Below are 14798 nucleotides of genomic sequence, written 5' to 3' on the forward strand. Positions count from 1 at the left end.
TTTTCAACCTAGAATATAATAAGCAACATTAAAATCTTTGTTGCAGAAAATGTGGACCACGTAATTTCATATTTATTAGTGTTGTCTGCTATTTACAGCTCACATCAGTCAGTCATGCAAGCAAAGCAAGAGTCATTGATAAAGGTCATGTGAAGGTCTCCCGTAGTGTATATTGCACATGGTGTAACCGGCTGCTTTATTTATTGATGAGCGTTCAGAGAAAATGATGTTTTCAATAAGCAGAGCTGATATGACAGGCAAGACGGATGGAATAACCTGCACTGTAACAGATTCCTCATCCCAGCATAGCTTTATTCTACGCGTCATTCACAGCTTTAATGTCACATGAAAAAAAAATTAGTTTCATTTATATTCATGATCGGGAGCCATGTTTTATTAAAGTCCTAAAGGTCTGCTGTTGTGTTTTGATAGCTACATGCATTTAATGCATGCAATGATAGTATTCATTGTATTAATTCCTGTTGGTATTTCAAGTAACATTTATAATTTTTCCTCACATTTATATGCAGGCCAAGCAAAAGTGACAGGGGCTGGGACAAACTTAAATACTGTCAGTTGATGCAACAACTTAAAAGACAATTTAAACCATGGAAATGAAAGGTGCATTCCTGGCAGTGATATAGTTTCCCTTTGAATAAAGTCTTTATAGAGTTTGGGGGTCAAGCAATGGCAGGAAACACAAGTTTTCTTTAAAAAAAAAAAGTACAAAAGAGTAAAATCCCGATAGGGTCCGGGATCTATAACCTAAGTGGCACGCCTCTTAATGAAGAGGAGATCCGGGCACTTGGTAGGGATTTGAAATATGCTCAAACTCACAATTTGAATACGTTTCAGGGTTATGTTAATTTACAAAAATATATCCAAAGTCTAAACATTAAAAAATACTTTTTGTCCAATCCAGCTACTAGAACTGTTGCCATCCCAGGAAAAGCTCCCCCTAGTTACCACTCTAGCCTTTGAAACAAGTCTGTTTTTAGTCCTCCCAATACAGACACCAAACATTTGGATGTCTTCAAAAACATGGATACAAAAGATTTGGAACTACTTAAAATACGAAGGGTTAACAATCCATCGTACATTAAGCACAGTATAGAATCCTTAATGAATATAGGATCTGGTAATACGTCCAGAGGACAAAGGAGGGGGGCTGGTTGTGTTAAGTAAGGTGTACTATAAGAAAAAAAATTGAGAATTTACTTAGTGATACCAATACATATAGTGTAATGGCTAAGGACCCCATGCTATAATATAAAGGAGAGTTAGGCCGCGTACACACGGGCGGATTGTCTGGCCAACTAAGTTCGTCAGACAATCCGACAGACAGTCCGTCCTACTTTTGAATGAACGGACTTGACCACACACGACGAACAGACAGTCCGCTGAAAGCTTGCGCGATGACGTGTAGGGCACGTACGACGGGACTAGAAATTCGACGTCCAATACACTGCAATGCAACCTTCGGCCGTGTAAATCGTTTCTGAGCATGCGCCATACTTAGTCTGTCCAACTTGCCTACTCACGAGCGGACTGAAACCAAGTTTGGACGGACTGTATTACGGAAATTCCGAAAGACTTAGTCCGCCAGACTGTCCGCTGAAAAAGTCCGCTGAAGCCCACACACGAGCGGATTGTCCGCTGAAACACGTTTCAGCGGACTAAGTTGGCCAGACAATCCGCCCGTGTGTACGCGGCCTTACACTTTCTGATTGAGAGAGGGAAACACATAGGAGTCCTAAACAATAAGGAAGCACTATATTTAGATCCTCTATTTTTCTGAACACCTGTAATTTATTTCTTACCTAAAGTTCACAAGCACAGCGTCAATCCACCAGGGAGACCAATAGTGAACGGTATTGACTCAGTCTCTTAGAGGCTGGGTCAATATATAGACACCTTTCTCTAACCCTTGGTCAGTAAAAGTAATGCGTTTCTTAAGGACACAAAGCATATAGTTCAAATCCTCGAATCTCTAACATTCTCTTCTTCCAGTTTTCCGATTACGGACGATTTTAGCTTTCTCTACACTATTATTAGCCATGAGCAGGGCCGTCTTTAAGGCAGGGCAAAAGGGGCAGCTTCCCTGGGCCCTGTCATTGTTGTGGGGCCCAAAGCAGTTGCCTCATACTTGCCAACTATCCCAGTGTAAATGCCCTTGTCCCTTGAAGTTTTAGTCCTGTACTGTGTCCTGTGTGAAGTGATGGTACTAATGCTACCCAGCTCTGCCTTATTGAATGAATGAATGAATGAAATACTTATATAGCGCACAATGCGAACTGAATCGCCTCTATTGCTGTGTACAGATGACTCACCTGCAGATCCTGTGTTTACACGTATATAACCGGCATTCATATGTAAATATTGGCAGCATTACTAAGTAAATAGATGCGGCTGGCAGCATTGATATGTAAATAAAGGTGGCATTCATATGTGTATCATACTCCCCTGCAGTGAGGAGATGGTGTGCTGTAACCTCTAGAAACCAATCAGTGAGCAGTATTACTTAACAGTAATCTCTACCAACTAATTAACAAGCAGAAATCATTTGCTGTAACCTCTAGCAACTAATCAGTGAGCCCTAATGTGTGCTGTAACCTCTAGCAACCAGTCATTAAGCAGTAATGATATGCTGTAACCACTGGCAACCAATCGCAATTGCTGCCTGATCTGATACAGTAAACTGATTTTGAATCCAGCTGCTTTTTATTGTATATCTCAGAGCAGGTGGAGAACAAAATTGCATGGGGGGGGCCCCAATAAATTTTTTGCCCAGGGCCCAATCAATATTAAAGACGGCCCTGGCCATGAGGATGTTCTATCCGCAGTGCAGTGTGCTTTTAATACATCTGGCCTATCCAGAAGACATAAGAGTTTCCTGATTGATAGCCTGAAGTTTAGTCTATCAAAAAATTACTTTTGTTATGGCATACAATTTTATTTACAAACTAGGGGAGTAGCAATGGGGGCTTGGTTTGCTCCTAGTGTAGCCAATCTCTTTATGGCACACTGGGAGGAAGAAACCGTATTTAAGAACAGACCCCCTGAGTTAATCTGCTACCAAAGATAGAGTGATAATCTCATCATGGTGTGGGATGGAGATAAGTCTGGTCTTGATACATTTATACAGAAACTCAATGCTAATAATAAAAATATTATCTTGACTTGGAACGTTAGTAGGGACCAAATAATTTTTATTGATCTAGATATAACAAAGGATGGGGATCAGGTCAAGATGACTAACTATTTTAAAGTCACGGACCATAATGCCTTTATTCCAGTGGAGAGTTGTCACCACAGCAAGTGACTTTGTAATATCCCCAGGGGACAATTTATACTCCTAAGGCAAAATTGTTCATATGAAGGAGATTATGTGTCTCAATCCCAACTTTTGGTTGCTCGATTCTTACAGAAGGGGTATGATAAGAGAGATCGAAACAGTGTGTAGTCTGGACAGGAGCACTTTGGTGTCCAATGTCTTTAAGTCTAATCAAAGTTCATCTGCAAATATGAGAATGATCTTAGATTTTAATGTTCAATACAGGAAATTTGAAATAATTGTCCTTAAGCACTTGCCAATCTTAAAGCAAGATAGGGTCCTTGGTCCAGTACTACTAGAACACCCCCAATTTATATACAGGAAAGCTCCCCCATTAAGAGATAAACTAGCCCCAGGGGTCATTGACCCCCCAGTCCATTTTGAAAATAGGATTTTTAATTTCCTTACAGGTTTTCACGCATGTGGCCATTGCTCTGCGTGTAAGCACACTCAGTGTAACATCAAAAAGAGTTTGTTGCGTTTTGCCACCAATACAAAATATCAAATTAAACAGCTGATAACGTGTAAGCCCTTGTACACACGGTTGGAGATTCCGACGACCAAATCTGTCAGAGTAATTCCGACGGATTAATTCCAGAAGAGGTCCGGAAGTGATGTTGCATACACACGGTCGGACTAAGTTGTCGGAAAATCCAATTGTACATAACGTGATGACGTTATTCCGTTACGACGAGACTACGTTCAGGCTAGTAGCCAATAGCTTTGGTCTAGGAATTTGATCTGAGCATGCGTGGCACTTTGTCCGTCGGAGTAGGCTACACATGATCGGAGTATGTCCGATCGGAGCATTTTGTCGGAAAATTTTACCGGCAAGTTGGAAAAATTGGTCCGTTGGATATTCCAACGGAAACAGTCCGATGCAGACCACACACAGTCGGAATATCTGACAAAACGGTCCGATAGGAAACATTCAGACGGAATCTCCAACCGTGTGTACAAGGGCTAACATGGCAGGTGGCGTGTACATGTTGGAGTGTGAGTGTGGCCTGCAATACGTGGGCAGGACCTCCAGACCATTACATGTGAGGACTGGAGAACATGTGAACAATATAAAAAAGGGTCTCAAAACTCATAATGTCTCTAAACATTTCCCCGATTGTTTCACAATCGCAGCCCTGCAGGGTTAAAATTCTGGGGGGTTGAGAAGGTGACTAACCATTGGAGGGGAGGAAATTATATCCGGCAACTGAGTCGCCGTGAATCCTTCTGAGTATATGAAACCAAAGTAGGGGTCCCCACAGGGTTTAACGTGGAATTTGAATTGAATTGTTTTATCTCAGATAGAAAGTTATTTATGATGGAGATTTTAGGGTTTAGTATTTCAATTGTGAATGAGTATTCCTCTCTTTAGATAATGATTTTTTATTGTGTGTATTTATTTTATGATCCAGGAATAGGTGGCTGTTATGATGTCTTAGTTTTTAATTATTAAAATCCATATTTTGCATGGTATGGAATAGTTAGTAGGTTATGGCTATATTTTGACCATCCCGGGATTTGTCTCCCTCCAGTGATGCGCTGGGCCACGAAAGGGTTTTTGCGCACTTTACTACAAGCTGCCTGACTCTGGTGCCCCTGTTACAGAGCGGGATGAGAATGTAGGTCATGTGATGAGGCCCTGTGACCTTCTGGGCGTACCGAATGGGGATGTGCTATCCGGAAGCCAAACACGTCCTCCAGGTGTCCCTGCTGCATGTGATGTTGCACGGTGGGGGCGGATTCCGGATATTGATCACGCCTGCCGGGATTCCGATAAGCCCCCCGCCCGCAGACCCCGACGACTAACGGCCAGGGTTGCCAGGAAGAGGCCCTTGTCCTCATCAACATGGGGACAAGGTGCTTTGGTGTTGGGGGGTCGCAGGGCCCCCTTTCCCCAAAGCACTCACCCCCCCATGTTGAGGGCATGCGGCCTGGTATGGTTCAGAAGGGGGGGGGGCGCTCGCTCGTCCCCACCCCCTTTCCTTTTTTTATAAATTCTTTATTTTCTTCATAGATTTCACATTACTATTCATTACACTCCTATATTATCTTTAACAGTTATATCTTACAATATTTTCAGTTTACACCTTAATTCCATGTGAATTCTCCTTTTTAATTTATCCCTTTTCCCCCTCCCCTATCTTAATTATCATCTACTGTCCTGACCGGCTGGGCTGCGTGCTCAGATAAGTATGGACTTTGGGGGGACCCCCACACCATTTTTCAGTGTAGGGGTTACCCTTAAAACCCATACCAGGCGACAGGGCTCGTGGGGTGTCAATCTCGCTAGTCCCGTCGTACCCAAAGTCACATTCAAAATGGACGGACTTTAGTCCATGTGTGGGCTAGTCTGTTCATTTAGAAAGTCTGGCGGACTAGCACACAGACGAGCGGATTGTCTGCCGGAAAGCAGAGTCTCGCGGACAATTTTGAGTCAAGACTTCTTTCAAAGTCCACCTGACTTTTGGGAAGAAAAAGTCAGCCGGAGTCCACACACTCGAATTGTCCAGCGGACTCTGGTCCGCCGAACTAAGTCCGCCGGATAGTCCGATCGAGTGTACGCCACATAATTAAAATAACCATTCATTACAACCAAGGAAACTAAGGCTACAATTCGCACAGGCTCACCAAAGTTGGACAACAGAAGATTGGAAAAACATTGCTTGGTCTCGATTTCTGCGACACGATAGCTGTACGGGAGGGATTCCCCCATCAACCTATGGTTGTAGGAAAGAAAATCACATCATGTAGGGCCTGCCTTAGACAAACCTACTGGAGGGAGTGTTCTCGGTTCCTACCACCTCCATCAGTAACCCTGTCTATAAGCAGCAAAAAAACAAATGTTAAAACAAGCTATCAATGGCTTCTGTAGCCTCAAGTACTGGTAGTAGTAATTCATCCTTCAAAATCACAAAAGAGACAATAAAGTTACGTTTCATTCAGTTTCTAAAAGTTTAAATTACCGGCTTACCATTAGAAGGCTGGCAGGCTGCCAAGTCAATGCTGCTATGGGAAGTAAGAGGGGAGGATCTGTGATTTCAGTACCTCTGTGAATGTGGAAGATACATTTCTCAACAATACTTAGTTTTGGGTGAAGACTAGTTTTAAATAGCTTTTTGTGCTTGGTCATAATATGTAGCCTGGGCACATACTTCATTGACTAATAAAGGGCCGTTGTTTGAAACAGACCCTTTTGGGCTATAACACTGCTCTGTATTGGGTGGATAAGCCAAATTGTTCATTATGGCCTGGAGCATTCTCATTGTAGGATTTTAGTACTATGGCTTTATGTTTTGACTTGTGCCATTCACCTAACAAACAGGTTGTAAAATTTGCAAGAAAAATAATTAGCCGTGTTTATTTTAAATCCCATTGTAGGTAATCGAGCATGAACACCCAGTTAACAAGATTTCCTTCATTGCCCGAGATGTGACAGACAATCGAGCTTTTGGATATGTTTGTGGTGCTGAAGGACAACATCAGTTTTTTGCCATCAAAACATCACAGCAGGTATGATTGCATGGAGTTTGATGACAATGGGAAGATGATGGAATTTAGCTGAGCTGTGAAACGATACTGATGCTGTGCTAGGCTAAATGCAATAAAGTGTATTGTTGTGTATGAACTAGTTAGCATTTTTATCAGATTATATCACACTTCAAAATGGCAACACTACTACATGAATAGGTCTTTGCATTTATTTCCTATGTTATAGTAGATATATTTCCTTTTGCTGCTTATTCAAACAATGTTGTTTGATGAAAGTTTAAAGTACAGTTGAAGTCACGCTTTTTTTTGTCTCTTTAAAGTGATACTAAACACACACTGTTTAATTTACATTGTCCCTTTTATTTCTGTATGTGGATGATGGCACTTTAAAGAGGAAGTAAACTCTCCCACTCTGATGCTTCTTTTCATTTAGTCCATTATAATAAGTAATCATCAAACTATGGCCACTGTAATCCAGCCCAAATCGCATATTACTTACTGTTTAAAGAAACTTTAAAAAACTTGTTTCCAGGGGTTAGGCAGCTCCATCTTATGTATTGTCCACAGGAGAGTGTATTTCTGCCCTTACATTGAGCACTTCCTGTATTGTTAAGCAAGCCTCCTTCTCAATCCAACATTTTTATGGCAACCGTGCTTCCCTGTTCATAGCTGACTTGATTTATTTCATAGTATTTACTTGTGCTGATTATCTAGTGTTTGCCTGTGTGAGTCTAATCAGCTTCAGCTGATAAGACGGCAGTAATGCTGTCCCATGCCCTGCTTTACACTGCATGTGAGGTCACATGGTGTGTAGGAGGAAGCTCTGAGTGATTATGAAGTCTCCTGGGGGTTCAGTGTTGTGTGCCATAGGAAGTCCTGATAACAGATAGATAAGCACATAGAGAGTGTACCGTAAATCAGGGGAGATCTGGGCATGCTCAGTGACATCATTCTAAAGAACAAAAGGGATTACAACACTACTATGCAAGTAAGGAGATATCTACAAGCAGTGTTTATTAGGGTTTTATATGCTGATTTACATGGGAAAAAGTTGTGGGGGAGGGTTTGCAACCACTTTAATTATTATTTTTAAAAAGAACATCTAAATACATAGTTACATAGTAGGTGAGGTTGAAAAAAGTCCAACCTATGTGTGTGATTATATGTCATATTACATTGTATATCTCTGTATGTTGTGGTCGTTCAGATGCTTATCTAATAATTTTTTGAAACTCTCAATGTCCCCTGCTGAGACCACTTCCTGTGGAAGGGAATTACACATCCTTGCCACTCTTGCAGTAAAGAACCATCTACGTAGTTTAAGGTTAAACCTCTTTTCTTCTCATTTTAATGAGTGGCCAGTTCCCGAATGGCGCACGCCGATGTACGTCGGCAGAATGCCACGGGCAGGCATATTGGCATACAGGTACGTCCATTTTTATATGCCGCCCCTGCTATCGGGACCCCCGTGAGTCCGGTCGCGGGTCCCGCAGATTCGATCGCCGTGGGGATACCCACGATCGTCTCACGGGGCGGCTGAACGGGAAGATGCCGTTGTAAACAGCATCTCCCCGTTCTGCCTAGCAACAAATGACGCTGATCTCTGCTCCATGTGATTGGAGCAGAGATCAGTGTTCACTAACACAAAGCCCAGCCCCCCACAGTTAGTAACACGCCCCTAGGAACATTTAACCCCTACACTGCCACCCCCTGGTTAACCCCTTCACCGCCAGTGTCATTTACACAGGAATCACTGCATTTGTATAGCACTGATTGCTGTATAAATGACAATGGTCCCAAAAAATGTGTCAAAAATGTCCGCTGTGTCCGCCATAATGTCGCAGTCACAGTGTGCAGGGACCGCCCTGTCATCCGCTGGCTCAGCGGGGATGGTTACCTTTAGTAGCCATTCAAACCCCTTTGTGCGCATGTTATCAGGCCAAAATCACCAGGGTATGTAAACATTTGATCAGGGAAATTTGGGTAGTTTCTGTTGTGATTATGATTTTAAAAGAGTAAACACAGTTGATTGGTAATAAATGGCTTCATTCGTATTCTCTAAAAAATGGCCAGGGTATGTAAACTTATGAGCACAGCTGTATATATGTGTATCCTGCCCATCCCAGGCATATCATTTGTCATTTCATATTCTAATTAGAACTTGTCTATGTTTTGCTTTAGGCTGAACCTCTAGTGGTGGATCTCAAAGATCTCTTCCAGGTCATCTATAACATTAAGAAAAGGGAAGATGAAGACAAGAAGAAGGTATGTGTCTCACCAGCAATAGATTTGGTCAATAAAGGGAAGAATCAATGGCTAATACATATCTACTAACCAAGAGCGCTTTGTAAGCGTATTTAACCTTAGCTCACACCTGTTCAAACACCCACTACTTTATCTTACATGACAACACAGCTGATGCCACATGATATGCTATATTTGCATCACGTGCTATTTGGGGAGTTTTAATAATGCAACTATTTTAAACCAGGTTCCCACTGACTATAATTATATTCATGTTTACATTGGGAAGAATCTCTCCTTGTGCAGTTATGACATTTGTGTGGCTATTGCTTCATGACGGGGCCCTTCTCTACTGTCTCAGGTGGCTGCAGTTCCTGCACACAGAAAGATTCTCACCTAAAGTAGTTCTAAAGGCTGAAGGTTTTTACAAAAAAAAATCTTCTGTGTGCAGCATCTCCCCCCCCCCCCCCCCCAGTACTTACCTGATTTTTCCTCTCAATCCAGCAATGTGCATCAGAGCATCGGCTCTCAGGGACTCTCCCTCCTTATTGGCCGAGACAGCAGTGGGAGCCATTGTCAATCAAAGCCAGGCAGCCAACGGGGAGAGAGAAAGGGTGGGGTGAAGTCGCAGCTACGTGCCTGCTTGGATGCCCCCATTGCAAGCTACTTGCTGTTGGGGGCACTCAGCAGGAGGAAGGGGCCAGGAGCGCCAGCGGGAGACCCAAGAAGAGGAGGATCGGGGTTGCTTTGTGTAAATCCACTGCACAGAGCAGGTACATATGACATGATTTTTATTATTTTTTTAAAAGACATTTTGCCGTTGATATCACTTTAAGGAGCGCTGGGGAATGGATGAATATGGTGCTTCATTTGAGCAAAGAATTGTAGACAAAGCTCTATGAAAGAGTCAAGAACACAGCGGTGACTGGATTGTCAGTCTTAAACCGGACAGAGATGGAGCGATTTTCTTTCCTGCAACCACAGGTTCCCTCCCGTGGAATCATTGTGTTATCCTAGCGGAGGGAACGGGGAAATAGTCCCTGATGGGAGAACACAGTGATTACTGCCAACAGGTATCATAGCCACTAGCAATAACTGCATGTAATATCCGACAGGCTGGTTGTACCCAAGTTAATCGATCAGCCTGCCCATACATGGTTCAAATTGAGTAACGAGATTCAAATCATCTGTGGCAGGTTTCAGTTCGTTTGACAACTTTTGCGGTTGGATCAGTGTCACTGTTAAACCCTCCTGTGTCACTTATACCTATAGGTAAGCCTAGAATAAGGCTTACCTGTAGGTAGTGGAAATATCTCCTAAACGTGCGCCGGTTAGTAGATATTTACCTTGTAGTTCACCAATGATGTCATCGGCACATGCGCTGTGACGAAACGGACCTCCGTGCCATTTCTTCACTAATATGTGCGGTGACTGATGGCTCCCACGCGCATGTGCGGGAGTGATGTCACGCGGCTCTGGCCAGTCACAGAGCCCCGGAAGGAAGAGGGCAGAAGATGGATGCAGACACCAGTGGGGACAGAGTGGGCTTCAATTGCAGGTAAGTGCCATATAATGGGCTATGCGATGCATACTAGCCCATTATGCTTTTACTTATCAGGGTTTACTTCCTCTTCAAGAGCAATCTCTTCTAACACAGAATTGAAGCGTATTATGCCACTTGAAGGAAAAGTTTGGGGTGTTTACAAAAAAATAAACATCCATGCTCGCCTATGCTGCAGCATCACTGTCTACCGCTGCAGCTGCCCCACGTCAGCTCTAAGCCCAAGAACTGAGCAATCCCATGACCGCTGATCTATCAGTCTACTCACAGAAGAGAGCAGTGACTGTCTGTCACCACTCTCTGCTCTGCTCCCTCCTGCACTTACTGAAGTGCCGGACAGGAGAGGGGACGGGGCAGCTGACTCTGGCTCTCAACTGCATTTGTTTTATTTTTTCTTTATTTTCACCTGGTAGTCATACAAATAACACAATTCTTATCCTAGAGCAGCTACCCTCAAGCGCACTGTATCTATGGAGGGAGCCATGTTTGTCACCCAGGCTGGACTTCATACTTGTCTGTTTGTCTTTTCCAATAATTTTTATTGAAAAAAAAGTTTAAACAATAAAGTAAAAAAATTTATAAATGACTATCAAGCAATGATGTTACATTGGGAAATGACAAAACCATCATATTCCGATCATACCATGACTAAGCAATATTAAAGTGGCAATCCACAACCACCCAGAAGGGTAGAATGTAGATATAGAGAAAGCACGAAGGGCAGTGGTTGGGGTCATCCATTTACTATAGGTATTATAAAGATAATACATGTGCGGTAATATAGAAGTATTATGAGTATATTGTTTATGAAGGAACAAAAATACCATAAAAAGGATTCTGGATCACTAAATTTCCAGTGCCAAAGAGAGGAACACCGTGCTTCCATACGTGGACTAGGCTAGAAGAGGCCCTGTAGCCTACATCATAGCATTCAAACATGTCTGGTTTTGTTTATTGCCATCTCCAGGGAATATCTGATTGCCTTCTGGGGGATCAGGAAGGAATTAACTTTTCCCCTCCTGCTCCATACCCCATGCTTTATGTTGGGTATTTTTTGCTTCCTCTTGTCAACTGTGGGTATAGGATTCTGTATATGAAGGTTTTCTCTTTATTTATTCTGTTTATACACTATATTACCAAAAGTATTGTGACACCTGACTTTACATGCACATGAACTTGGCATCCCAGTCTAAAGCCTCATACACACGATAGGACTTTGTACAAACTTTCCCTTGGATTTTTGTACAAAGGGCGTCGGCCCTGAACTTGTATTGCATACACACAGCAGGACTTTTCCAGCCAACTTTCACCAAATCATGTGGTTTTTTATGCTCTTTACCGCCACCTTTGGTCAACTTCTGTATTATTGTCTGATCTTTTGCATTGGTTCTGAGCATGCCTGTTTGTATTTTGTACAAAAGTCCGATGGTTTTCTGTACACACGATCAGACTTTGCTCCATCGGACTTTTGTTGCCAGAAAGTTTGTCCGTTTGCACAGCCAACAAAAGTCTGATGAAAACCAAAAAAGTTTGTCCGATGGAGCGTACACACGGTCGGATGTTGCTCCAAAACAGCTAATTTGCATGTTTGTTGTCAAAAAGTCTGATCGTGTGTATGGGCCTTAAAAGCTCATACACACGATAGGACTTTGTACAAACTTTCCCTTGGATTTTTGTACAAAGGGCGTCGGCCCTGAACTTGTATTGCATACACACAGCAGAACTTTTTCAGCCAACTTTCACCAAATCATGTGGTTTTTCTGCTCTTTATCGCCACCTTTTGTCAACTTCTATATTGTTGTCTGATCTTTTGCATTGGTTCTGAGCATGCGTGTTTGTACTTTGTACAAAAGTCCTATGGTTTTCTGTACACACAATCAGACTTTGCTCCATCGGACTTTTGTTGCCAGAAAGTTTGTCCGTTCGCACAGACAACAAAAGTCCGATGAAAACCAAAAAAGTTTGTCCGATGGAGCGTACACACAGTCGAATGTTGCTCCAAAACAGCTAATTTGCATGTTTGTTGTCAAAAAGTCTGATCGTGTGTATGGGCCTTAAGAAGGCTGTCCACAAGGTTTAAGGCCCATACACACGATCGGACTTTTTGACAACAAACATGCAAATTAGCTGTTTTGGAGCAACATCCTACCGTGTGTACGCTCCATCGGACAAACTTTTTTGGTTTTCATCGGACTTTTGTTGGCTGTGCGAACGGACAAACTTTCTGGGAACAAAAGTCTGATGGAGCAAAGTCTGATCGTGTGTACAGAAAACCATAGGACTTTTGTACAAAGCACAAACAGGCATGCTCAGAACCAATGCAAAAGATCAGACAATACAGAAGTTGACCAAAGGTGGCGGTAAAGAGCAGGAAAACCACGTGATTTGGTGAAAGTTGGCTGAAAAAGTCCTGCCGTGTGTATGCAATACAAGTTCAGGGCCGATGCCCTTTGTACAAAAATCCAAGGGAAAGTTTGTACAAAGTCCAATCGTGTGTATGAGGCTTTAGGAGTGTGTCAATGGGAATGTTTGACCATTCTTCCATTTGTGAGGTCAGGCACTGATATTGGATGAGAAGGCCTGGCTCGCAGTCTTCACTCGAATTCATCCCAAAGGTGTTCTATCGGGTTGAGGTCAGGACTCTGTGCAGGCCAGTTAAGTTCCTCCACTCCAAACTCCCTCATCCATGTGTTTATATATCTTATTTGTGCACAGGTGTGCAGTCGTGTTAGAACAGGGAGGAGCCATCCCCAAACTGTTCCCAAAAAGTTGGGTGCTTGAAATTGTCCAAAATGTTTTGGTATGCTGACGCCTTAAGAGTTCCCTTCACTGGGACTAAGGAGCCAAGTCCAACCCCTGAAAAACAACCCCACACCATAATCCCCCCTCCACCAAATGATTAGGACCAGTGCACAAAGCAAGGTCCATAAAGACATGAATGAGCGAGTTTGTGATGGAGGATCAGTGCCTGACCTCACAAATGCTCTTCTGGAAGAATGGTCAAACATTCCCATAGACACACTGCTAAACCTTGTGGACAGCCTTCCCAGAAGAGTTGAAGCTGTTATAGCTGCAAAGGGTGGGCCAACTTAGTATTGAACACTACAGGCTAAAGCCCCATACACACAATTAGATTTTCTACAGATTTTTTTCTTCGGATTTACCAAAACCATGTAGTACAAGGGCCTGTCTGATTGCATACACATTGAAACTCTTAAGGTTTGACCTCTTATATATGATTTTGGTAAATCTGAAGACAAAAATCTGATAGTGTATATGGGGCTTAAGACTGGGATGCAATTAAAGTTCATGTGCATATAAAGGCAGGCGTCCCAAAACTCAAAAGTAAAAAAATGAAAGTAATATAATGTGTATTTATTTTTTACTGGTTGAACTAGATGGACGTGTGTTTTTTTTATCTGATTACGGCTACTTTCACACTGGGGCTTTGGGGGTGTCGGCGGTAAAGCGCCCCTATTTTTAGCGACGCTTTACCATAGTTTTTGCAGCACTTTTTGGCCACTAGCGGGGTGCTTTTAACCCCTGCTAACGGCTGAAAAAGGGTTAAATCGGCCCGCAGCGGCCCTGCTCATTGATTTCAATGGGATGGGGCGCTGTAGGAGCAATGTATACACCGCTCCTGCAGCGCCTCAAAGAAGCAGGACTTTTTTTTGGTGTCCTGCAAGAGCACCGCTCCATTGTGAGAAGCCCTCGGGTCTTCACACTGGAGTGAGAGGAGAGGCTCTTTACAGCCGCTATTTCTATCGCTATAGCGGCTGTAAAGCGCCTCAGTGTGAAAGCAGCATCATTATGTAACATGAGGGTTGATGAGATTTGTAGGTCACAGAAGGAAGATTACATTGCTTTATACTTCCCAATCAGCTTTTAGAGGGTGACAAAGACATTCCATTTCTGGCAAGAAAGGTTTTTAGCTTTAAAAAAAGAAAACAAATGCAGCCACCACATTTAAGGAATGGAAATATGTTTTTGTTTTGTGGGTTTAGCGATCCCTTGAAGAGGGATTTCACTGTAAAAAAAATATTAAAAGCCAGCAGCTACAAATACTGCAGCTGCTGGCTTTTAATAAATGGACACTTACCTGTCCCAGGATCCAGCGATGTCGGCAGCCGAGGCTGATCGATCGCTCGGCTCTCGGCTGCTGCCGCCGCC

General features: G+C 42.9%; 1 protein-coding gene across 5 annotated transcripts in view; it reads left to right on the forward strand.

Moving 5' to 3' along the window:
• DAB2 (DAB adaptor protein 2) overlaps nucleotides 1–14798 on the forward strand; it is a 257161-nt gene that overhangs the window by 153011 nt on the left and 89352 nt on the right. For all 5 annotated transcript variants that reach the window (XR_013263963.1, XM_077462815.1, XM_077462816.1 and 2 more), the window contains 2 exons: nucleotides 6713–6844; nucleotides 9005–9088. Coding sequence is in view for 4 of the 5 variants with exons in the window: in XM_077462815.1 (XP_077318941.1) it covers nucleotides 6713–6844; nucleotides 9005–9088 (216 nt within the window). In the remaining variant the exon portion in view is untranslated. The remainder of the gene's footprint in view (nucleotides 1–6712; nucleotides 6845–9004; nucleotides 9089–14798) is intronic.

Source organism: Lithobates pipiens, unplaced genomic scaffold (genome assembly GCF_037356315.1).
Source record: "Lithobates pipiens isolate NorthernLeopardFrog02 unplaced genomic scaffold, aLitPip1_a1.2 Scaffold_3, whole genome shotgun sequence".
Taxonomy (NCBI): Eukaryota; Metazoa; Chordata; class Amphibia; order Anura; family Ranidae; genus Lithobates; species Lithobates pipiens.